General features: G+C 49.9%; 3 protein-coding genes across 4 annotated transcripts; 2 read left to right on the top strand and 1 right to left on the bottom strand.

Annotated features, from left to right (window-relative positions):
* The first annotated feature begins 463 nt into the window (after positions 1 to 463).
* On the top strand, positions 464 to 3,481 carry LOC136355482 (uncharacterized). Its single transcript, XM_066308090.1, has one exon. The coding sequence runs from the start codon at positions 473 to 475 to the stop codon at positions 3,479 to 3,481; it is 3,009 nt and encodes a 1,002-aa protein (XP_066164187.1). The 5' UTR covers positions 464 to 472.
* On the top strand, positions 3,281 to 6,360 carry LOC107281503 (protein MAIN-LIKE 1-like). 2 transcript variants are annotated; one of them, XM_026020398.2, is made up of 9 exons: positions 3,281 to 3,394; positions 3,534 to 3,606; positions 3,879 to 4,149; positions 4,244 to 4,641; positions 4,718 to 4,909; positions 5,002 to 5,207; positions 5,302 to 5,596; positions 5,678 to 5,776; positions 5,854 to 6,360. In XM_026020398.2, the coding sequence occupies exons 2-9, from the start codon at positions 3,535 to 3,537 to the stop codon at positions 6,205 to 6,207; spliced, it is 1,887 nt and encodes a 628-aa protein (XP_025876183.1). In that variant the 5' UTR covers positions 3,281 to 3,394; position 3,534; the 3' UTR covers positions 6,208 to 6,360. The 2 variants fall into 2 exon arrangements, with proteins under 2 accessions (XP_025876183.1, XP_015645410.2); XM_015789924.3 differs by lacking the exon at positions 3,281 to 3,394 and adding an exon at positions 3,679 to 3,738 and having other exon boundaries at positions 3,531 to 3,606.
* A 2,411-nt stretch (positions 6,361 to 8,771) lies between these two features.
* LOC4327678 (vesicle transport v-SNARE 13) lies at positions 8,772 to 12,115 on the bottom strand. The gene is made up of 5 exons (XM_015766359.3): positions 11,774 to 12,115; positions 11,605 to 11,663; positions 11,181 to 11,369; positions 9,820 to 9,990; positions 8,772 to 9,160 (listed from the first exon to the last, which is right to left on the bottom strand). Exons 1-5 carry the CDS (start codon positions 11,865 to 11,867, stop codon positions 9,008 to 9,010), a joined length of 666 nt encoding a protein of 221 aa, XP_015621845.1. The 5' UTR covers positions 11,868 to 12,115; the 3' UTR covers positions 8,772 to 9,007.
* Between the last annotated feature and the right edge of the window lie 11,176 nt (positions 12,116 to 23,291).

Raw genomic sequence — 23,291 nt, 5'->3', positions numbered from 1 at the left:
CTAAGTTCCCCAAAGTTTTATTGGATATTTTGCATTGTTTTGGTTGTAGACGTGGTTTGATAATAGTTGGCTAAGGATGGATTATTAGATGGATAATATGGGTGGGGATGAAGTGTGGAAGTGGCATATCTTTATCCATTTGGTTGTTATTGATACATTTGACAAAATATATTTGGGATGGATGTTTGGTGATGCACTAGGGTTTGATGGGAGATGGATGTGTGGTGATGGCCTAGGATGTGGGATGGATTTGTGGTGATTGAGAGGGTTTGAAAGGGGTTGATGTGTGGTGAAGGGTAGGTAATTTGTAGGAGTAGAGTTTTTTTTTTATCAATAATGTGTAGTATTTGAGTAATGTACTTATTTATTGGAAAATTAGACATGTTGTTAGCTTTTGAAGTATTGGTATTGCAATGGTAATTACATATTATTTTCAAGTAATTAATGTTTATGCATGGGTTAAAAATTGTAGATGGATAGATTGGTCCGGCTTCATTATGGTGGTTGTGTGGTAGATGAAAGTACACATGGAAGCCAATTTGAGGGAATGACAGTTAGACAATTAGTGTTTTTTGCGAAGCCTACCTTTGAGGAGTTAATGTCTCGCATCAAGCATGAATTGGATTGGAATGATGAGTCGGTTGGTATGCAAGGGAGATACGATGTGGGCGGCGGTGTCATGTCACATAAATTTATGTTAGACTTGAATGGAGAGATCGAATGGCAAACATATATAGATATAGTATTGGGGTCACATTTCAAATCTCTTGAGGTGTATGCATGGAAGAAAGATGGTAGGATAGGGAAGAAAGAACTTATAGACCTTAATGAAAGTCCACTCATAGAATCACCCATTAACTGTCACGAACTGTCGGAGAGGTGTAGTAGGAAGGAAGAATTGATTGAGGAAGACGTGGAGGGGGGCGAGGGAGTAAATGATATGGCGGATGTGGAGGTCAGGGAAGAGAATGACCCGGTAAGGGAGGAAGTACATGCAGAGGAGAATGTGCCGTTAAGGGAAGAAGTACATGCAGAGGACAATGTGCCGTTAAGGGAGGAAGTTAATGTGGAGGAGAATGTGCCGGTAAGAGAGGAAGGAGATGTTGAGGATGGTCGGGAGGTAGGAGATGATGTGGAGTTGCCTGAGGAAGAAGCGAATGCTAAGAATGTAAGTATGGGCCTAAGGGAGTTGGCTAGGCTGAAATTCTATACCCGAGAGGAGTGTGAGGAGGCTATGATACGCAGTGGATTGAACCCAGGCTGGTTGGAGTATGATACAGAGGATGAATTGGATGAGTCCGCTTCCGACTCCGATGATGATCGTCCAGTGCGTAAGATGTCAGAGCATGAAAGGACTGTGTTTGCGAAACTGGTGGGTAGAAACTCGGAAATAACACAATTCGAGGATCTTACCAGATCTGGGCTAGCAATTGCTGATGGGGATCCACAATATGACGGTGCCTTCGAACCAATGTGTGATGAACCAAGGAAGGGGTTGGAGTTTCGATCGATGGATGATCTGAAAATATGGCTACAGAGTTATTCTATCCGTGTCCACCGGCCGTACCATGTGAAGGAATCTAACGCGTCAGTAAAGTATACTGTGGCTTGTCTCGATCGCCATTGCAAATGGCAGATTAATGCAAGGAAGAGTGGAGGAGATAGGTGGCGGGTGACTAGGGTGGGCGAAGACCACACATGCTGTAGTGCGGAAGTAACCGGCAAGCATTTGCAACTTACTTCAAGGTTTATTGGAAACAGGTTACAGGCATTTGTGCGAGCTGAACCAACTTTATCTCCAGCAGCGATTGTCGAGGCAGTTGAGCAAATATGGCACTATCGGCCTACGTATGGCAAAGCATGGCGTGCTAAGCAAGTTGCTATGAAGGTCATTTGGGGAGATTGGGACGAGGCGTATGTTCGCTTGCCTACACTGATGCGTGCCATCAAAGCAAAGAACCCTACCATGCATTTCCGTGTTGAGGCTCATCCCGAGAAGTCCAGGATGGTGGATGGAGTACAGAGGCGAGTATTTGGACGTGCATATTGGATATTTGGCCAGTCCATAGAAGCATTCAAGCACTTGAGGCCGGTGCTAGCAATTGATGGCACTTTCTTAACCGGTAAATACCAAGGTACATTGCTCACGGCAATAGGGGTCGACGCCGGGTTACATCTTGTTCCCTTGGCGTTTGCTCTGGTAGAGAAGGAGAATACATCCAACTGGGAGTGGTTCATCAACATGTTGAGAAACAAGTTGATCGGTCCTAATAGAGAAGTGTGTATAATTTCTGATAGACACCCTGGCATTTTGAACTCCATCATCCACATCATGCCTCATCACCTAACCATTCACCACAGGTGGTGCATGAGGCACTTCTGTGCTAACTTCTACACAGCTGGAGCTACGACTGATCAGATGAAAGATCTTGAGCGCATATGTCAAATAAATGAGAAAGCATTGTTCCTAGATGAGATAAAACGCCTCATGGGTGTGGTCGGAGAGAGGCCAAAGAAGTGGCTAGAAGACCATATGCCACTTAAGGTCAAATGGGCAAGAGCATTTGATACCAACGGGCGTCGTCATAGCATCATGACTAGTAATATGGACGAGAGTTTCAATAATGTATTGAGAGGCATTCGGAAACTGCCGGTTACAGCTATTGTGGCATACACATTTTCGAAGTGCAATAGTTGGTTTGTCGATAGACACAAAGAGGCAACTGTAGATATCCTGTGTGGAAAGAAGTGGCCCACAAAAGTTAAGGACATTTTGGAGGAGCAGCAAAGACGAACCTTGGGGCAAAGAGCAGCATGTTTTGATTTCCCTTCGATGAAGTATGAGGTCAGCGAGCAAGGCGGAGTCACGGCGGCTGGGGTTCAATGGGGTGGACGTCACTACGTCGTGGTTGCGAGAGATAACACATGTAGTTGTCAGTTCCCTCAGCTCCATCACTTGCCATGCTCCCACATGATAACCGTTTGTAAGTTGCGAGGTTTGGATGTGGAGGTGGCCCCCCGAATGTGTTATGAAGCTTCCAATAAGGCTGTGCAGGACTCGTACTCCCCTAGGTTTGAACCTTACCTAGATCCATCGCAGTGGCCAAGTTATGATGGAGAGTTCTTCGTGCCCGACTTGTCGTTAAAGAACAACACACGAGGAAGAAGAAGGACAAGAAGGTTCAAGAACGATATGGACAAAGCATACAAAGGCTCAGCCAACCGACGGTCACAAAAGCCGAACAATACAAATTCAGAGCCAGTCATGCAAAATAGATGCTCGCTATGCCACGAACTAGGCCATAAGAAAACTAGGTGCCCGAAGCGAGACAAGTCTAAGGATCGACCGAAAAAGCGCCGTAGGACGGGGGGAGGTGGTGAGGGTAGCACACAGGTGGGATTGGATGACATTCATTTGCTAAGTTCATATTGTTGCATCAATGTTTACTTTCTGTTGTCCTCCTTTCCGTTCTCATTGTGATTTTTCCATTTAATATTTTTTCAATTACTAATGATTCCATTTTCATTTGCAGGATGGAGCACTTTCCGGGGTTGGAGGATTTCTACGAGGAGAAGCACCGGGCCCCACAGATTGCCAGCGGAGAGGTTAGCATCAACAATATTCCATTTTTTTTATGATCGAATTTATTTTTTCTTCTTTGATTTTAGTTTGTATAGATAGATCATCCATCATAGAGATATCTCAAATCAAAGTTCAGGAGCCTCAAAGCAGAGCATGTAAACACATAGATCTTCTTTTCAGTTTTCTTGCTCAATCCCAAAATTAAAGTTCCTAGTTGCATGATGTATTTTCCACAACCCTTGTATATGATATATTGTCGCTAACTTTATGTTATTATGTTTGTCTATTGATGCAGCGCTTGAAGACCCTTCGAGTCAGAGGTCACACGGCGCACATACTGTTCGACGACCGGTACGTCCCGTACCTACGGCGGGCGAAGCTCTTGGCGTTCGTGACCATGGCGCAGCGACCGGTGCCTCTGTACAACGCCGCTGCTCTGACGGCCCTAGTGGACCGGTGGCGTCCAGAGACACACACCTTCCACCTACCGTGCGGGGAGCTGACGGTCACTCTGGAGGACGTCGCCATGATCCTGGGTCTTCCTATCCGGGGTCAGGCGGTCACAGGTGACACAGCGTCAGGGAATTACTAACGAGTCTTCGTATTCATTTGTTAATTTTTTTGCAATTACTAATGATTCCATTTAATTTCCGGTTACAGGTGACACAGCGTCGGGGAACTGGAGGGAGAGGGTCGAGGAGTACCTTGGTCTGGAGCCTCCAGTGGCACCTGATGGTCAGAGGCAGACGAAGACATCAGGGGTTCCTTTGAGTTGGTTGCGAGCCAACTTCGGTCAGTGTCCCGCTGAGGCAGACGAGGCTATAGTACAGCGATACTGCAGGGCGTACGTGCTGTACATCTTCGGAAGTATTCTGTTCCCTGACTCTGGTGGAAACATGGCTTCTTGGATGTGGCTGCCGTTGCTCGCGGACTGGGACGAGGCGGGTACCTTCAGCTGGGGGTCGGCTGCCCTAGCCTGGTTGTACCGGCAACTCTGTGATGCTTGCCGAAGGCAAGGCGGGGACGCGAACCTAGCAGGCTGTGTTTGGTTGCTACAGGTAAGTTCACGCATGTTATGTTTCATAACATTTCAATTTCTTGCTAACATGTTGGAAGCTAACGTATGTGACGCAGGTTTGGATGTGGATGAGGCTTCCAGTTGGTCGGCCCATGTGGAGGACCCATCAGGCTTGGCCGCACCAGGATGCAGACCGACGTCCCACTGTAGCTCACCTGTGGGAATCGGTCCCATCTCCAGTAGTAGGCCGCAGGAATTTGGCGTACTACCACTACACAAACGAGATGGACTACCTACAGCCAGAACATGTAAGCTATTCGGGGTTCTATCACACATGAAGATGGTTTCTTACTATATAGTACTAAATGTGCTTCAATGTGTTTTATTTTTGTTGCTGCAGGTGGTGTGGATGCCATATCAGGCACAGGAAGTGCTCGAGCTAGAACTGAATCCCATGTGCCATATAGAGGATGCGTTGAAGACCTTACGGTGCCCACTGATCTGCTTCTATGCAGTGGAGTTCCAGATGTGGCACCGCGTGATGCGGCAATTCGGGAGGCTTCAAACAATCCCGCACCGTTTCTCCACGAGTATCGACCTACACAAGTTAGTAATTTCACTTAACAATTTATTTTGCTTGCCCAATCAGTCACTTCAACATTTACTACATATTTGAGTTGGACATTTTGCATACGTGCAGGGTGGACCGTCGGAAGAACAAGAAGGTGACTGATTGGGCTTACTACCATCAGGATCATATCACGCAATGGGAGAAGTTCGAGGAGAATGGAGTACCAGACCAGGGTCAGCACAACGGGACGGAGTTCGACTTGTACTTGGCGTGGCTCCACAGGACCTACCGTCTTGTCCTACGTCCGGCTTGGACACTAGCCGACATAGCGGATGACCCCGAGGATGTTGAGGAGCAGAACGAGTACGATACTCGTACCCGTCTAGGTACCACGGTCGAGACGGGACCTGTTCGCGACAGAGTGGTTAGTTTCTAGCATTAATGTTGTATATTATTTCATTTCAATGCCATATATGTTGTGACTTACTTCATTTCAATCCTACAGGCTCGAGAGCTCTTGCGGACCGTCAACGACGCGGGAGTGGCGCTAGGCACGGCTCCTGGCTCCGAAGGAGAGGGCGGCACCCTCCGCAACGCCCTACAGGTAATCGTTGGAAAGAGATGAAACTACGGTGTTTTCTTCCAAAAGCGATAACTTAACATGGATTATTTTTTATGCAGAGACTACGGCAGCGATGTCGGAAGTTGGCAGCAAGGCTCGGCTGCAGGTCGACTGATGTGGTCGAACATGCTCATGCCCACCAAGAGGGGGATGAAGAAGGGGAGGTGGGTGACGAGGAGGGCGAGCAAGACAAAGAGGCGGAGGAAGGAGATGAGGAGGAAGAAGGGGATGAGGACAGAGAAGAGGAGGCGGATGAGCTCGGTCCCTCGCAGCTAGAGGACGCACCAGAGTCGTCACAGCCGGATATCTCGCAGCCCGGCCCGTCTCGACCACGACGCCGGCGGGCTCCTTCGCAGGACTGGAGGTACACCCCCGACGTGCCTCGTCCTCGCACTAGAGGTAGGAGGAGGTGAGTGCATGGTTCAATGGATGGATGGATAGATGGATGGACTTGATGCATGGTTCGATGGATGTATGGACTGGATGTATGGACTCGACTGGATGTATAGACGAGGATCGATGGGATGTTTTTATTTCTTATATATATGGACTTCATATATGGATGTATTGATGCATTCTATGGATGTATGGAATGATGTTGGGATTGATGGATGGATGTATGTTTTGTATGGTTCTCTGGATATATTACTGCCTGTAAATTTCTGTGATTTGATGTTTGCCTCTGTTGTGTGCAAAGTTTTGCTAAAGTTTAGCAGGGCTGGGACGTCAGCGCCATGCTAAATGGCGCTGACATGTCCAAACTCAGCTCAGCGCAGGTCCCAGCCCAGCCATCCAGAAGGCTTGCTGGGCTGGGCCACGGCCGAAACGGCGGCCAAGTCCCACCTCAGCGCCAGGTGGGCTGGCGCTGAGTGTCCCACGGTCAGCGCCATTATGGCTGGCGCTGAGGTCCCAGCCCGCAAGCCATCCAGCAGGCTTGCTGGTCTGGGCCTTGGGGGTTGCGGCCAAGTCCCACCTCAGCGCCAGGTGTGCTGGCGCTGAGTGTCCCACGGTCAGCGCCATTATGGCTGGCGCTGAGGTCCCAGCCCGCAAGCCATCCAGCAGGCTTGCTGGTCTGGGCCTTGGGGGTTGCGGCCAAGTCCCACCTCAGCGCCAGGTGGGCTGGCGCTGAGTGTCCCACGGTCAGCGCCATTATGGCTGGCGCTGAGGTCCCAGCCCGCAAGCCATCCAGAAGGCTTGCTGGTCTGGGCCTGGGGGGTTGCGGCCAAGTCCCACCTCAGTGCCAGTCCGGTTGGCGCTGAGGTAGCTGCCACGTCAGCTGGGGATCGGCCCGGCCGCCACGGTGGCACAATGTCAGCGCCAGTCCCGTTGGCGCTGACACGGCCAACGTCAGCGCCAATGTGTTTGGCGCTGAGGCGACGGCCTATTTTTGGTTGAAGTTTTTGGCAGGGGTTAGTTTCGAAATAAGTTTTCCAAAAGGGTCAATTTGTCAAAAAAAAAAGGGCCAAAAGTGCCCAGCCAACCGTGGGCCCCACACATTCCTCCTCCCCATCTCCTCTCTAGCTCCTCTTTGGCATCCACCAATGCCGCCCGTCGCCACCGCGTGGTTCCTTCGGCTGAAGCTGGTGGCGGGGTGAGGTGGTGGTGTCTACGCAATTCCGTCACCGAAAGTCGGGAGCCGTCGTATGCTGAGGAGCTCGCGTGCTCGATGTTGCCGTGCCGTGCATCGTGTGACCGCCGCGCCTCTACGTCGCCAGTGGTGAGTCCCCGGCGGTGCGCCGCTGCTCGCCCTCCCCGCAGCTGAGCCGTGGCTGCGCGCCGCACCTCTGCTCCATCGCGAGCGCAAGGAAGAAAACGAGAGGGAGAGAGAGAGAGAGAGAGAGAGAGAGAGAGAGAGAGAGAGAGATGTGGGTGGCGCTCGAGCTTCGTCGCCGCGGTGGAGGTCACCGGCCGTGGAAGGAGGCAGTGGAGCAGGGAGGCACAGGCGCCATAGTTGCCGCTCCCACCGGCCTACGCCGCCCGTGCCGCTCGCGTCCTCGACCACCGACGCTGCCTCCATCCCCACGCCACTCGCGTCGTCCTCCGCTCGCAGGGGAGGGAGGTGCAGGCACCATAGTTGTCGTTCCCACTGGCCTATGCCGCCCGCGCCGCTCCCACCTCCATCCCCATGCCGCTCACGTCATCCTCCGCCGCCCGTGCCGCTCCTGCCGGCACCGCCTCCATCCCCGCACCGCACTGAAGTGGGTGCCGCACTGCAGAGAAGAGAGGAGAAGAATTGGAGAGAAGTGGGTGAAGAAAAAGGGGAGAAAAGAGGAGGAAGAAGGGGTATTAGAGGCTGACATACAGGTCCCACTATTATAGATTCATAATGGAGAGTGTTGATGGATAGTCCATTGGAGTTACTAACTAGTTTGACTAGCCAAATTAGATAGAGAGTTAGCTATATAGGTGTTTGGAGAGCCCGAGTTAAAAGATGCTGTTGGAGATGCGCTATTGCTTCCCATGCCGCTCGCTAAGTTTATCCCGGAATTCCGAACTGATCAACAGAGCAAAGCCTTTCCTTCTATGAACCCGGCCGGTACATCAATCATCGGCTTGCTGCAGTACTCGTAAAACCGACTTCTCTTCCATTGGACGAATGCTTACTACAACCATGAGACTATCACCATCAACCTCGTCCATTGCCCAAACGGGAGGCCAATCAAACAATGACATACATGCATACAGCCATATCGTGTTGCCCCTACTAGACAACCTAGCCCTGCAACCGCAGATGACAGATCTGCATCGTCTACGCTAGCTTCCGCATGCACACCAGCACAAGAGCCCCCACACACTGCACAATAATTCAGAAAGCATCTAATGCGACCAAAGTCGACAACGATAACAAACTGGCCAACGCTGGCAAATCACAATGATAGGATGGTCAACAGTGACATCAGTTCAGGTATAGGAATACACACTCCCTATAGTGTACCAGAATAGAATTCAATACCTCTAGTGTAACAGAAAGCAGTACTTGGATAAATGAGTCACCTTTCATTTTAAGCCCTTTTTAGACATTTCACATATTGGAGTGCACGTTAACTGTACATTACATGACATGGGCGATGAGCCACACAAATACCATAAGTTTGGGGAAACAAGTGTGTGCTTGCAGAGATATGTGTTGCCCAATGTACAACATTCAGGCAACTATTTTATCACACATTTACTGAGCGGAAATTGCTTTGAAGACCCTACCAGAAAGCAAGCTCAATAAGCGAGCTTAAAGTACAGTATGAGAAGGATGGCTAGAACAAGAGCTGCAATTATCCCCCCAATGATCCACTTGTTCCTGTCCATCCTCTTTGACATTGCCGCCAGGATCTTTTTACTCTTGCCAACATTATCATCAACCCCATGCAACTGTGAGAAAAATGACGCCATTAACATATATGAAATAAGTAGACTGCATTGCATGATTACTGTTGCCATTAGCTTGCAGCTAAATCTATTACTGTTAATGATGTGAATCTTGCTGCAAATATTTTGGATAGCACATTTTTTATACAGGAATTTTCCAGTATTCACTTCAACAATGAATCGTCGACCATGGCTTTGCATGCATATGCATCGTCTACTGTTTGCTCTTTGCATTCAAGAGTATAAACAATGAAGTACTTATATTTTGTTTTAACTTGTAAGTGGTTTTTGATGTGGTGGTTGGTAGGTTCCTTTAGGCCTTGTTCGGTTAATCCCCAAGAGGGAGGAGGGATTGGAGAGGATTTATTCCACACCTATTGTAGAATCACCTCCAAACCAAACAAGGAATTAATTGGGTCAACTTTAAAAGCCAAGCAAAAGGCAACCTTAACTTGCTAAAAAGCCAATTCTCCAAGATAGAGCAAAGCAACAAATCTAGAACCTAAGTAATAGTATTCCTATGCCATATTTACCTGTAAAACCAGACAACACAGGATGGTTCAAATAATAAACATAAGACATGCCCAGAAGACGAATGAATATGACATTAATAGGAAGGCAAATCCAATAAATGTGTAAAAAGGTTATGACAGAATACGTACAGTAGTATGAGCGTGCAGCAGTGACTGCCGTTGTTGATGAAGATCCTGAAGAATTGACACACCAAGTTCTTCTGTCTCCAATATGGTTCTTCGGCTCTCTTTAATCTTATCATTGGACTGATTCAGTCTTTCTGTTGTCATCATCAATCTTCCCCTCTGATCAGTAGACGCCTGATTTACATAATAATCCCAGTTACAACATGAAAAACAACAAAAGAAAAAACGGCATTAACTTTGAGAGAATGTTTAAGAAATCAGAATCAATGTAATGCTGAGGCATTATGATATAAGATATTATATCAGCAGAAAAATATGACGGACAAAGAATGCAAAGGTAGCATTCCCAAAAGCTTTTCAACATCCAGGAATACATTGGCTGGATAATGTATTCATTTCGCAAAAACATTAAGCAGATTACTGAAAGTAGAAAGGACAGTTTCTGAGGGTGTTAACTCCGATTTCCTATTCTCCTGACAGATCAGCATTTTTTTTTAATCAGAACAACGGATATTCATCAAGGACCAAATTGGACCACACAAATTTGACAAGAAACAGTTCTCACTACTCATGCGACTACAGAATTGTACCATGAAGATCAGAATGGAAATATCTTGTATAATACACATCTGTCAATTGTGTCCACATTAACAAATGAATGAGAAAATTATGTAGGAAATTTCAAAACAAAATAGTTACAGAGAACTCATTGAGATTGTGTGAAATCTGTAGTACAGTTGATAATGGTGACAGTAAGGGTCCAGATCTGAAAATAAACCACAACTGGAAATAAACTGATGATATACACTCCTACTGAATTACAACGTTGCCATGTAACAGACACAAAAAACACATATAGGAAAAACCTTGAGTGGCAAGAACATGTTACAAAATGAAGCTCTCATTGTTTAAAGGTTTTAAATACAATGAAAAAACTAAAATCCAGATTGCACAAATATTAAAATATTTAAATACCTTATTCTAACTGAAGTTCAGCATAACACTATTAATCACATACCAATACAGAACTTAAGAACCATTAAATTGTCAGTGATACATACATAAATGGTACAGATTTGGGGAAAAAAAAAGAAAACAACCACCATTAATTCAGCCTCAATTAACCATCCAATAACAAGTATCACAATTAAAAAAATATAAGTACAGCTAGTATCAGTGATTATGAGCTCATGAATGCTACCTGTCAGTCGTTTGTGCCCGTGATATACGTAAAACACCTATTGTGATATAGATTAAAACTACAAACTACAGCAACACAATGGACAAACAAAACTAGATGCTGCCAATTATTAAAATCTGCAATATGGTCAAATTGAGCTAGTAATACAAATCATGGAGCTCACCGCGAGAGTGTCAGCCAAGCCTGACTCAAGGAGCTCCTCCCGTGTAGCCTGCCTTGCATTGGGCGCCGAGATCCTCTTAAGCTCACTCTTGAGATTGTTGAGGTCAGATTTGTACTCCCTCAGCTTCGCAAGCAAACCGGCCTTCACGCTCGGTTGTAGGCTCCTCGCCTCCAGGTCCATCTTCCGAATCTGTATGCACAAACCCATACAAATAAAACGTTAAATACTGCACCTGTACCCCAGATGAAACATACATTTACACCGTTATAAATAGCAGGTATCTACTAAAAAGTATGCATCCGCATATCAAAATCACCAGCCTTTTTTAACTGCTAACCTACCGCAGAATGTAAGTCAATACTAGAATGGTACTCCTCATAATGATGCAGGTTAGGGATCCCAAAGAAATGGGTTCGATATTTACCAGCGACTCAGCCTCCTCCACGCCGGACTGAATCTCGGACAGCTTCTGCTTCTTTTTCTCTGCAGAAATCGGACACCCGATTAGTCGTACTCCAAGAAAAGGGGGAAACTCCTCCGCGTAAGATCTCGATGGCATATCGGGATTAGACTAGAGGGGATCGGTCGGTTACCTCCATCGAGGGCGGAGGCGGTGGTGCACTTGCGGAAGAGGGAGGCGGACACCTCGCAGTACTGCCGCTCGTAGCCCTCGAACACCTCGCTCATGGCTGCTCTGCCCCCCTTCGATCTCCTCTACCCCCGCGAAATCCGCCGCCGAAATCGAACCGCTCCGCGGCGGATGCGATTCACCACCAGACGCAGCTCCCCGGCCTCCAATCGAGCGGATGGTCGGGGGCGAGCTCGACGGCGGGCCGATCCAGGCGAGTCGGCGACGGGGAACTCGGCGGAAGCTTCGATTTTGATCGGGTCGGGATTTGGGGATTTTGGGGTGGGAGAGAAGAATAAAAATAGGTGGATTAGCGGAGGCGGCTTCGCGGTCGCATTGTGCGTGTGAGTTGGGACACTGCGAGGTGGGCCCGCACGATTTAGTAGTAGTTGCCGTGTCGCTAAGCAAACCGGGGCCCTCGTCACGGCGCGTGGTGGGCTACGGTCTTGTTGGGCTTAATACAGGGCCCATCTGATATGGCCCAAATTGTGGGAGAGTCCAAACATGGGAAGTGAAGGCCCAACAAAGGTCTGAAGTATTTCAAAGGAAAACGTATACTTCGATTCCCTCAACTATCGCCTGAATATGATTCATATCCTCCAACTACAAAACTGGATATATCAACTCCTCTAACAATCAAAACCGGTGTAAACTATGTCTCTTGGTGGTTTTAGCTGATGTGACGTCTATGTGGCGGTCTTGGCCGGGTTTTTGTCCTACTTGGCATTATAATAAAATAAAAATAAAAAAAATATGTGGGACCCACATTTCACCCTCCCTCTCCTTTCCTTCCTTCTTCCTCCTCCTTCCTACCTCTCCCTTTTCTCTCTCTCTCCCCCTTCTCTTCCCTTTGGGCGTCCACGGGGACGGGGGCGGCGAGTGGGGATTTGGAGACGAAACACAGGGGCAGAAGCGTAGGCGGACGCGACGACATGGGGCGAGCATAGGATGGGGATAGCGATGTGATGTTCGATTCATGAGGAAGACAAGTGGTGGTGGTTGGGCGGCTACACCGACGCGCGTGTGTTGTGGAGGAGCGGTGGCGGCGCCGACGCACATAGGAGTGGGGCGCTGCCGGCAACCACCTCTGCCCTTTGCGTGGAGGAGGAGGCGTCGGTGGCGGAGGGAGGCAGGAAGCGACATGGGGAGGATATGACGGGGACGAGGAGGTGGTGGCGGCGGCGGCGGCGGCCGAGGCTGTCGCCGGGGGTGGGGGCGGGAGCGGGAGCGGGAGCGGGATGGGGATTGGGGGAGGGGGACGGGGAGGCGGTGCCGCCGAGCTTGTGGGCGCGCTGGTGTGGCCGCGTGGGGCGGAGAGAGGAAGGAAGGATTAGGAAGAAAGAAAGGAGAGGGAGGATGACATGTGGGTCCCACAATACATTTTTGTGTGGACGATATATGGTCCCACAATTTTTTTATTTTTGTTTTATTACAATAATGCTACGTAACGTAAGCGCCACGTAGGACAAAAACCCGGTCGGGACCGCCACGTAGGCGCCACGTTAGCCAAAATCACCAAGGGACATAGTTTGCATCGGTTTAATAGTTGGAGGAGTCAATATTTCCGGTTTTGTGGTTGGAGGACTGTCATGGTTATGGATACCACATAATTAATAGTAGTTGACTAAGCTCGGTAGGGCCCACCACATACCATGTCTTATACGGAATCATACCTCGTATACATAAGGAGTTCCGGATAAGGAATGACAAATAGAGTTATATATGGAAACTATCAGGACTACTCGGATTGTATCCATATTGGTCTCCCTAGTTCTACTTGGACAAGGGGACACCTATGGGTATAAATACAAGCCCCCTAGGAGGAGATGGGACAAGCAACAACAACAACATATCGACACACGATTCACAAGCTAACATGTGCCAAAACAAGCCGCCGGATATCGATATCAGAGATAAGCCTAGACAAACCCAATATGGTATCTGCAGAGGCCAACAAGAGGGATCTAGTGCTATCTCCGATCTCGCTGAGTGCGGACTTGAGGGATGACTACCCTGTCATCGACTACGTGTTGGTTATCCATGCCGCTAAGTCAACGACGGCTACATAAGTTATCCTAATTATTGTACTGATGTGATTATGATGAATAAGAGCAACACCGGCTTCGGTCAACAGGAGTAGGGCTATTACCTGTCAGATAAGGGGCCCGAACCTGTATAAAATCCCTATCTCCATCTCTTTTACCTCAATCTCGCATATACCCTGGTACTAACAATCTCCATACTATGCAAATTCCGTAGTCACGATATCAAACGTCGACAAGGACGTGAATCATGCTCAAATAATAGTTAAGGGAGTCAAAGTATACTTTTTATTCTATTTCAAATGCCTAACCCAATTTCGCGCAGCAGGTTTACGAAAAGCGAAAACGCTAGTGTGGCGCGCGGAGAGGGCGCGGTGGATGGCGCGCCGCACGGGAGGATTTTCCTTTTTTTCGTTTTTCTTTCTGTTTGGTTTTCTCCGGTTTTATTCAGTTTCTCTTTCTGTTTGGTTTTTTCCCTTTTTTTTCTCTGTCTGTTTTAGTTTTTCCGTTATTTTTTGGGGTTCTCTTTCTGTTTTGGTTTTTCTGGTTTTTTTCCCGGTTTTTTCTTTCCGTTTTTTATGTTTTCGTTTTTTTAACACATACGTATACAAACTTTTTATACGTACATATACAAAGTTTATATATATGTATACAAACTAGTTTATATACGTACGTATATAAAGTTCATACATACTTATACAAAGTTTATATACGTACGTATACAAACTTTATATATGATGTGTGCAAACTTTATATACGTACGTATACAAAGTTTGTATATGTGATGTTTTTTTGTTTTTTCGATTTTTTAATACGTACGTATACAAAGTTTGTGCACGTCGTATACAAAATTTGTACACATCATATACAAAGTTTGTATATGTGTATATTTTTTATACATCAACAATATATACATATAAAAATATATTTTTTATATAAATAATACTAGTACTGATAGTAGTAGTGTAGTAGTAATAGTAATACTAGTACTACTAGTAGTATATTATACTAGTACTATAGAGACTATAGAGGAGTGGGGGCGGGTCGCGTACTCGCGTGCGATGGGGCAGGCGCGACCAGTCGCCAGGTAGCCACCCCCTACGAAAAGCCACAAGAAGCAACCGGACAAATTGTATGTGCCAATTACCATTTAGTAGCTAATAAGCCTGTGGATATCGAATGCCCCGATCAGTGCTTCCCGATAGTTGTCACACCCTGAAAATTCAAAATATATAAATTGTTGTTTAATTGGAATTTTTAGAAATAATTTTAAAAGTCTTGAAAAGAAAATCTAATTTTAATTAATAAATTCCAATATAAAATGGGGCCAGATAAAATTTCATTAAATACTTTGCTTAATTCTATAATTCCTAGATTTTTCTGGGATTTATTTGAGCTAAGGAAGTATTTTTAATAAATGGAATTGCATTTAAGGAATAATTTAAATTGAAAAAGGTTTTAAAAAAAGTCTCTTTTGGCTTTGGGCCGAAAGTCGGCCCAAAACCTCTCTTCTCTCTCCTCGGCCCAGCTGGCCCAGTCCGCAGCCGCCGCGCGCGCGCGTTCGGTCGCTGACAGGTGGGTCCCACCTGTCGGACCCATCGTCCTCCTTCGGCCGCCGCCGCCGAAACCCTAGTTTCGCGCCGCCGCCGTTTCCTTCCAAATCCGGCCGTTCCTTTCCTTCTCCGGCCGAATCAATAGAGGGGAAATGATCTCCGGGATCTCCTCTACCTTTTCTCCTTTGGAATCTTTGGCTAAATCGTTTTGGAAGTTCGTGGAATCGAGTTCGTTTCGGATCGGTTTCCTTCTCTCCAAGCCGAGCTTTCCTTCGTCGTTGTCGCCGCCTTGGGCCTTCGCCGCCGCCTCCGAGCCCCTTTAAAAGGACCCCCGGTGTCTCCTCTACCCGTTGCCACCTTCGCCTTCGCCTCTCGTCGTCGGAAAAGCCCTAGCGCCGTGTGCCCTAGCTTTGCCGTCGCCGCCGCCGCTCCAGCCGTGCGCCGCCGTCGTTTCAGCCGTCGCCGTCGCTCGGGAAGACCACCGTCGTGCTCGCCAAGTCGTCGCCGTCCTCGTCCGCCCCTTCGCCGTCGCCGGAGATCACCGGAGCAGCATCGCCGTCGTCGACCCGAAGGTTCCCGCCGCTTCCTCCTCGTGGCCGTCGCCGTCCGTTGGTCTTCCTCCGCCGTTTAGGTCACCGGTGAGTTCGCCGTGTTGTCCTCTACGTCTTGGTGCCCTCCGTTTGCGTCCTAGTGCCGCTGTTCGCCGGCGAGCGTGCGCCGTTCGAGCCGTCTCCTCCGCCGAGCCGCCGCCGCTGTCGGTGACGTCACCGCTGACGTCATTGGGGTCGTTCGCCGTGAGCCGCCGTGGACCCGATCGGTCTCGGCCGTCCGTTTTGGATTGGTTCGATCTCGGCCGTCCGTTCGTGTGAACCGCCGCCCGTGCGCCCGGTCCACCAAACCCTAGCCCGCTGACGCAATAAACCGTCTTTTCCTTTTCAAAAATAATTCATTATTGCGTCATAATTCAATTTAAACCGATATAAGTGTTTTAATCCGATTTAATCTTTAAAAATTCATAACTAATTCATCTTAGCTCCGATTTAGTTGGTTCAAGTCTCTAAATTTTTCTAAAATTGAGATCTACACATTAAAAATATCCACATGTACTGTTCATGCTTGTTTATGTGCTGTTTTGATGATTTTGCTCTTTTCTGCTTAGATTCCGTCGTTTCCGGAGAGTCCGTTTTCGCCGGAGAAGAGTTTGAAGAGTTCCAAGGCCAGCAAGGCAAGTCACACAGATCCCAAACAACCCTTTGAGCATGTTGATCCTATTTAAAGCTATTGTTTCTATTCAACTATTGCATCTATTTTCGAATGTCATTGGGTGGTATTGACCTATTCTTTGTTATGGCCCTTTCGTACTTGATTACCTTATTCCTTGATACCTTGGGTTATTACAATTTGACTAGTTGAGCTTTATTTATATTGGTTCAACTAGATATTAGATATGATTGCTTAGCCCTGCTTAGAAACATTAGTACACATTCGGGATAACTAATGACTCACTATTATTTAATGATGGTTTCGTGATAGTTCACGATGGTCAATCGTGATTAGTTAATTAATTAATGTGCCAACTAAAACCTGGTAATGGTGGGTTGTGAGCACATGGTTTTGATGGTCGTGCTCATGACAATTAAGGACCGGTTCACGAGTTTCGGTTGTGAAACATTAACCGTGCCAACCACAAGCCAGCATGGGCAACGGCTTTATCTTTTGTATAGCATGGTTCATTGCGGGGCACCAGACTGAGAAGTGGCGGAGATAAGCCCACGGGGGTCGCTGGGGAGTCCATGCCTTGTTTATAAGGGGGTGATTATGATCCAGGAAGGTGCGCTGCAGTGGATTGTGTTATGCGAGGGGTATTGTCACAACTCCTTTCCGAGATACCGTGGTGGTATTGAGGCACATGGTGACATGATGTGGGGTTGTGTCTTGTGGGTACAGTGGTACACCTCTGATCAGAGTAAAACTATTCGAATAGCCGTGCCCACGGTTATGGGCGGGTCTAACAATGTCTTTCGTGATTAGTCTCACACCTCTCATCATAGTAAAAGATGCTTAAACTGGTAATAATTTGATTAGCTCCTGGTTTGGAATGGTATATTCCTGGTTTGGAGATAGAACTGTGCAGCCGGGGTGGTTGTTCAGAATGGTTGGGCCTATACAACAGGGTATGTTGTATAGCGTTGGATTAATATTGTTTAATTACTTAACTGTTTTATCAAATTCTCAAATGTTTGCTAAATACTGCTTTTGCAAATGCAACCCTATTATGCCATCCTTTGTTATCCTGTGCACTTGCATATTTGCTGCGTGGCTTGCTGAGTATGTCATATACTCACCTTGCAATCATTCATCAGAGGAAGAGTTCTACAATGAGGCTGATGGTGTGGAGGATTAGGTGTAGCCTTGGTCAAGCTGCCTGTGGAGTGGAGCCGTCTGCGCCGTTTATTTATTTTCCGCTGCTTAGATCTTTATTGATTGAGAGGAACTATCTACCTCTGTAATGACATATTATTCGCTTATTAATTAGAGTAATATTTGTACTCTATTATCAATTTGTTATTGTGTGCCTCGGCTGATTCCTGGACGAGGGTTCACACACATGTAAGCGTTTGGAATTTTGGATAGAAATTCCGGGCGTGACAATAGTGTATTTGAAGCAACTTCGGATTCCTTATCATATGTAACTAAAACAAGTTAAGCATGCATTTCTCCTATCAATTCTTAGTTTTGCTCAGTTTTGACTACACTCCCTTGCTGATTTTTAATAACTTTTGGATTTTATTTTAGTAAATTTAGGAGCTTTTTCGTCACTTTGTTAATAGGGTCTTTCATGATTTATAAGGCCGTGTACTTTTTGGATGACTGAACATATTACGACAATTGCTTATAGCGATAGATTAAGTATTACATCTTATATATCTTTATCTATACTACTTAAAAAATTAAAAATGTTTCCGTCGTCCGTAATAACGAAAAAAGGGCGAAAAAATTAAAAAAAATCCCATTCAATTTACTTTCATCGTCCGTGAAAATCTGATATTGTCTTAATCATAATCTTTCCGAGGGAACAAGCGGCACCCTCTGTCCCTACCTGCGCGATGAAACGCTAGCCAAAGCAAGAGAGAGAGAGAGAGATCAGAGATCAAATCAAATAAGAAAATAAGAGATAGAATTCTATCTGAATTGCCCCCGAGCCCCACAAGTTACAAACAAAATGGTGAAAAGGCGTTGAGAAGAGGTGACGAACCAAAAGCAAAACCAGACATCGGCTTCAATGGCTTCCCTGAAATTGAGCAAAGGGATAAATTAGATTGAAGTTTCCAAAATTAAAAGAGGGGATAAACGATACTGAAACTCCCCAAACTCGAAAAGAGGGAATAAAAAATATTGAAATTTTCTGATAAAATTCCCCAAATTCAAAGAACCCTAATTTCGTATAAGAACCCTAAGAGTCAAAATCCAAATCAATTAAGCTAAGGGATCGGGTTACTTACCGAACTTGAAGCCCCTAAGCTCGCCGGAGCTTTCCGGGAAACGGCACCGCCGCACCTTCACCTCCTCGCAGTCGCGTCAGGTTCCCCGTGCGCGCGCTGTCCTGGAGCACCCCTCCACCATCCCTTGCCAGAGACGGGAAGCGTCGGCTTGGCGTCGCCCCTCCCGCCGACGAGGTCCGGGCCACTCGGTGCTCGTCACCATTTGCACGCCCGCCTGGCCGGACCATCGATGCCGTGGCATGGCTTGGTGCTGCCCTCGGGTGCGCCCCCCAGCCGGCAAAGTTCGCTCGCCAGACCACTGTCGTTCCGCTCGCTCGTTGCCGAATAGAAAGAGGATCGGGAGAGAAGGATTTGGGAGCTAGGGGTTTTTCCCCTCTCTCCCGGTCGGCGCTTCATCCGACGCAGGGACGATCGGAGCCATCTATCAGATTGGACGGCTCAAATTCGCCCAACGTCGGGCCACCGTCACCGCTGATTATGCTGCCCAATGGGCCGCGGAAGTGCATCGGGCCGTCGCCGCGTATGTGGGCCGCGCTTGGCTGCTCGGCTTGCGGGCCGTCGAATTGACTCATCTAGCCCTGACGGAGCTTGGGGCTCCTCACCGGGAGACCGCGCAGGCCCCCCTTTGCCGGTTCGGCTGGGGGCCCTGGGTGAGGTTCTAAGCTCTCGGTGTGTGGAAGGTTCGCGAGAGTGGAAACACACAAGACACGGGCGATGTATACAGGTTCGGGCCGCTGAGAAGCGTAATACCCTACTCCTGTGTTTTAGTGGATCTGTGTATGAAGAAGCTACAAAGAGCTGGAGAGCCAGAGAACTCTAACTCTCTCCCTCTCTGATCGTTCTCGATCCCCAATCCCCTTTCTAAGTGGGCAAGGTCCTCCTTTTATACCTCAAGGGGATACCACATGCACCATTTCTCTCTTTTGTGTGGGGACTTATCCTATCTTTTCATAAATAGACGGAGACTTGTATGGTTGCCGTCCGAATGACCTTCTGATGGGACGGCCCATACCTACCTCCACTTCCGCCGGAGGCAGGCGCGACGTGGGAACATGGTTGTCTGCTGACGACATGACCAGTGTCAGACCGGTCACAAATCGGTCATTCTTGTCCACCACGCGTCAGTTTATCAATCTGCATGTTCGCCCTTCTTCATACAATGTCTTGCTTGTAATGGTTAGGATGAAGCCTGGCATATATCTGACCGGGACCAACGTGCCATCTCCAGGAGGTAACACGCCGGCTCCGGCTAGGGACGAGTGTTTAGAGGCTCTCGTCCTGACGGGATGGGGCGAGGCGTGCGTCAGACCGCCTGTCGCCACCTAACCCACGATCTGATCGGTCTGTGACTGGTCTCAGACCGGATAAACGAGCGCGCTGCACTGCGTTACATGCGGCGTGACGCGCTCGTCCAAAACGCAATAAATGCGGTTAGGTGAGCCCCGCTGCGCTCACCTAACCCATACACGCGGCGCAAAATCTACAAGGGGTCGGGGCGCCTCAGCCCTCGGGGCCGAAACGGGAGCGGTCCGACCCCTCGAGGAGACAAAGAGGGGGGCGGCCATATCACCCTCGGGCCCGACCCCCCCCCGAGGGGGTCAGGCCTCGTGGGTGATTGCTCCTGCCCAAGCCTCTAGTCATGATTCCCCCGGTCCCATGTCACCGACAGTAGCCCCCGGCGTTATGCCAGGGCGATCGCCCTCCTCAAGGGAAGCGATCGGGCGTGACGCCACTTCCAAAGGCCTGGTGACAGGTGGGACTGGTCTCCACGGTTGGGCAGAAACCCAACGGTCACAAATCACGCACATCGGCAATGGTAACTCTGCTGTCAATAATGAGCGGTCTCTTCAAGACTGCCACATTACTCGAGTAGCACGCGAATCGGGACGAGCCGGTTCGTTTTGCCTGGAGATATGGTGATGGCGCTTCGGTTGGCGAGCGTAATTAACGCGCGCACGATATGTTCCATCTCGACTGCCACAGCCGCATATCCACCTCATGCGCCGCAAGCGGGCGAATGGGATTAGTGGAAGCGTGGGCGCGAGAAACGAGGGAGCGAGATAGTGGGCGCGAGAAGGGAGGAGCCGGGCACAGCGCTGGCAAGGGTATAGAGACACCGAGGAAGAGATTTGCTTCCTTCCTCTCGCCATTATTCCCCTTGTCTTCGCCGCTTGCGCCCTAACTCCTTGTTTCCTGTGCCCTACCTTCGCCACACACGCTCGCTCTCAAACATATCTTCTTCCGGCGTCATGGCACGGGGCTCCGCTCTGCTCGATGGTAGCGTGCTGCCGCCTTCCCGCATCGTGAGTGAGAGGCAGGCCGGGCTGCCGCGCCGCTTCATGCCGGAATCTTGCACCGGCCAGGAGATAGTCACGCTGGGCGAGGGACGCCCGGCACCATGCTACCTAGGGCGGTCCGTCTTCTTCCTCCCTTTTGCAATGGCGGGGCTGGTTCCGCCTTTTTCTTCTTTCTTCATGGATGTTCTGGAGTTTTACGATCTCCAGATGGCGCACCTCACCCCCAACGCGGTAATGACATTGGCCATCTTCGCGCACCTGTGCGAGATGTTCATCGGGGTGCGCCCATCCCTTCGGCTGTTCCGGTGGTTCTTCACCGTACAGTCGGTGTCGCCGCCGTCGGTGGTTGGTGGCTGCTACTTCCAGCCGCGGGGGCCGGTGCTGAACCGCTACATCCCCTGCGTCCTCCGCAAGAAGTGGGATGACTGGAAGAGCGACTGGTTCTACACCCCCCTTGCCGACGAAGCGCGCCTCCGACTTCCGAGCCAGCCTCCGGCGCAGGCCTCCAGCTGGCGGGCGCCGGTAGATCTGGGAGATGGCTATGACGCCGTCCTCGACCGCCTGGCGGGCCTGCGATCCCAGGGGCTCACAGGGGCCATGGTGTACGGCGACTACCTTCGTCGCCGGATTGCGCCGCTCCAGCGGCGCGCCCGGGGCGCCTGGGAGTACACCGGGTCCGAAGACTACATGAGGACCCACCAGGGAGTTAGATGGGACTAGGCTCCTGAGGACTTCAAGATAGTGGTCCAACGGGTGCTGAATCTCAGCTCCGTGGAGGCATCCCTCATTCCTCAAGGAGTCCTCCCCCTCTGCAGCGATCCAGACCGCGCCTCCATCCTGACCATCATGCAGGCGGTCGGGGCGTCGGAGGAGCGGGCTCCTCGAGGCCACGATGGCGCGGGCGGGAGCCGCAGGGGGGAACAATCTACCCCGGGAGGGGGTCGTGCTTCTGGGCCCCGCGACGGGGGCCCGGGGAGCAGCCGCCCTGCCGACGCCCGGGGGAAGAGGAAGCAGGAAGGAACCCCTCCCCCATCTCCTCCCCGAGGGGGCGGGGCGGCGCGCGTCAGCAGCAGGCGCCCGGAGGGAGCCACGCCGACGCCGCAGCCTGAGGGGGAGCGAAAGAAGAAGCGGCTCCGCAAGATGGGGGGGACAGAACCATCCCGGGGAAACCTCATTTCCCCTCCAAGGTGGTCGTTTAACCGACCCCCTCGCAGGTTCGTCCCACGCCCATCGTGGCTGTATTCATTCCCTCAACGCGAGTTTTCACTCACCCATCTTGTTTGTCTTCTGGTCTTTCTCCTGTTTCAGCGAGATCCCGTCGCGTCCCTCCCGCCATTCCAAGTCCGGCCAGTCTGAGGCCGAGGACCCGGCGACCACAGAGGCCCGGAGGCGGGAATCTGACCGGCGAGAAGCCGTGGATCGCCTTCGGGAAGCCGAGGAGGCCGCTCGGGAGGCCGCCCGGGCTCGCCAGACCGAGGAAGCCGCTCGGGAGGAGGCCGGACTCCGCCAGGCCGAGGCGACGACATCCTCCGAGGCGACCCGTGAAACTGACCGGCAAGAGGCAGCGGATCGCCTTCGGGAAGCCGAGGAAGCTGCCCAGGTGGCCGTCCGAGCTCGTCAAGCTGAAGAAACCGCTCGGGAGGAGGCCAGACTTCGCCAGGCCGAGGCGACGACGACTTCCGAGGCAGCTCGCGACGAGGCCGCGGGCACATCGCTTGGGCCCACTCCCTCATGCGACGCTCAGGACAAACCAGGTCCGGGGGACATCCCCGAGTCCGGCACGTCCATCGGCGGGCCAAGCCGCGCGGCATCCTCTCCGAGGCGGCTCTTCCCCACGCCTTCCGTTGCCCCACTGAGCGCAGAACCCCTCCTGCAGGCCTTGGCCATCGCAAACACCACGGTGTTGGACGGGTTAAGTGCCCAGGTGGAGGCCCTACAAGCAGAGCGGGCGGAGCTCGACGCCGCATGGGTGCGTGTCGAAGAGGGGCGACGCTCGGTGGAGGCCATGGTGGAGGTGGGCCGCAAGGCACACCGCCGGCACGTCTCAGAGCTCGAAGCCCGTCGGAAGGTGCTGGGGGAGATCGCCAA

The sequence above is a fragment of the Oryza sativa genome, chromosome 1 (genome assembly GCF_034140825.1).
Source record: "Oryza sativa Japonica Group chromosome 1, ASM3414082v1".
Taxonomy (NCBI): domain Eukaryota; kingdom Viridiplantae; phylum Streptophyta; class Magnoliopsida; order Poales; family Poaceae; genus Oryza; species Oryza sativa.
The sequence above is the reverse complement of the archived record's forward strand: the minus strand, read 5'-3'. Positions and strand labels throughout refer to the sequence as shown.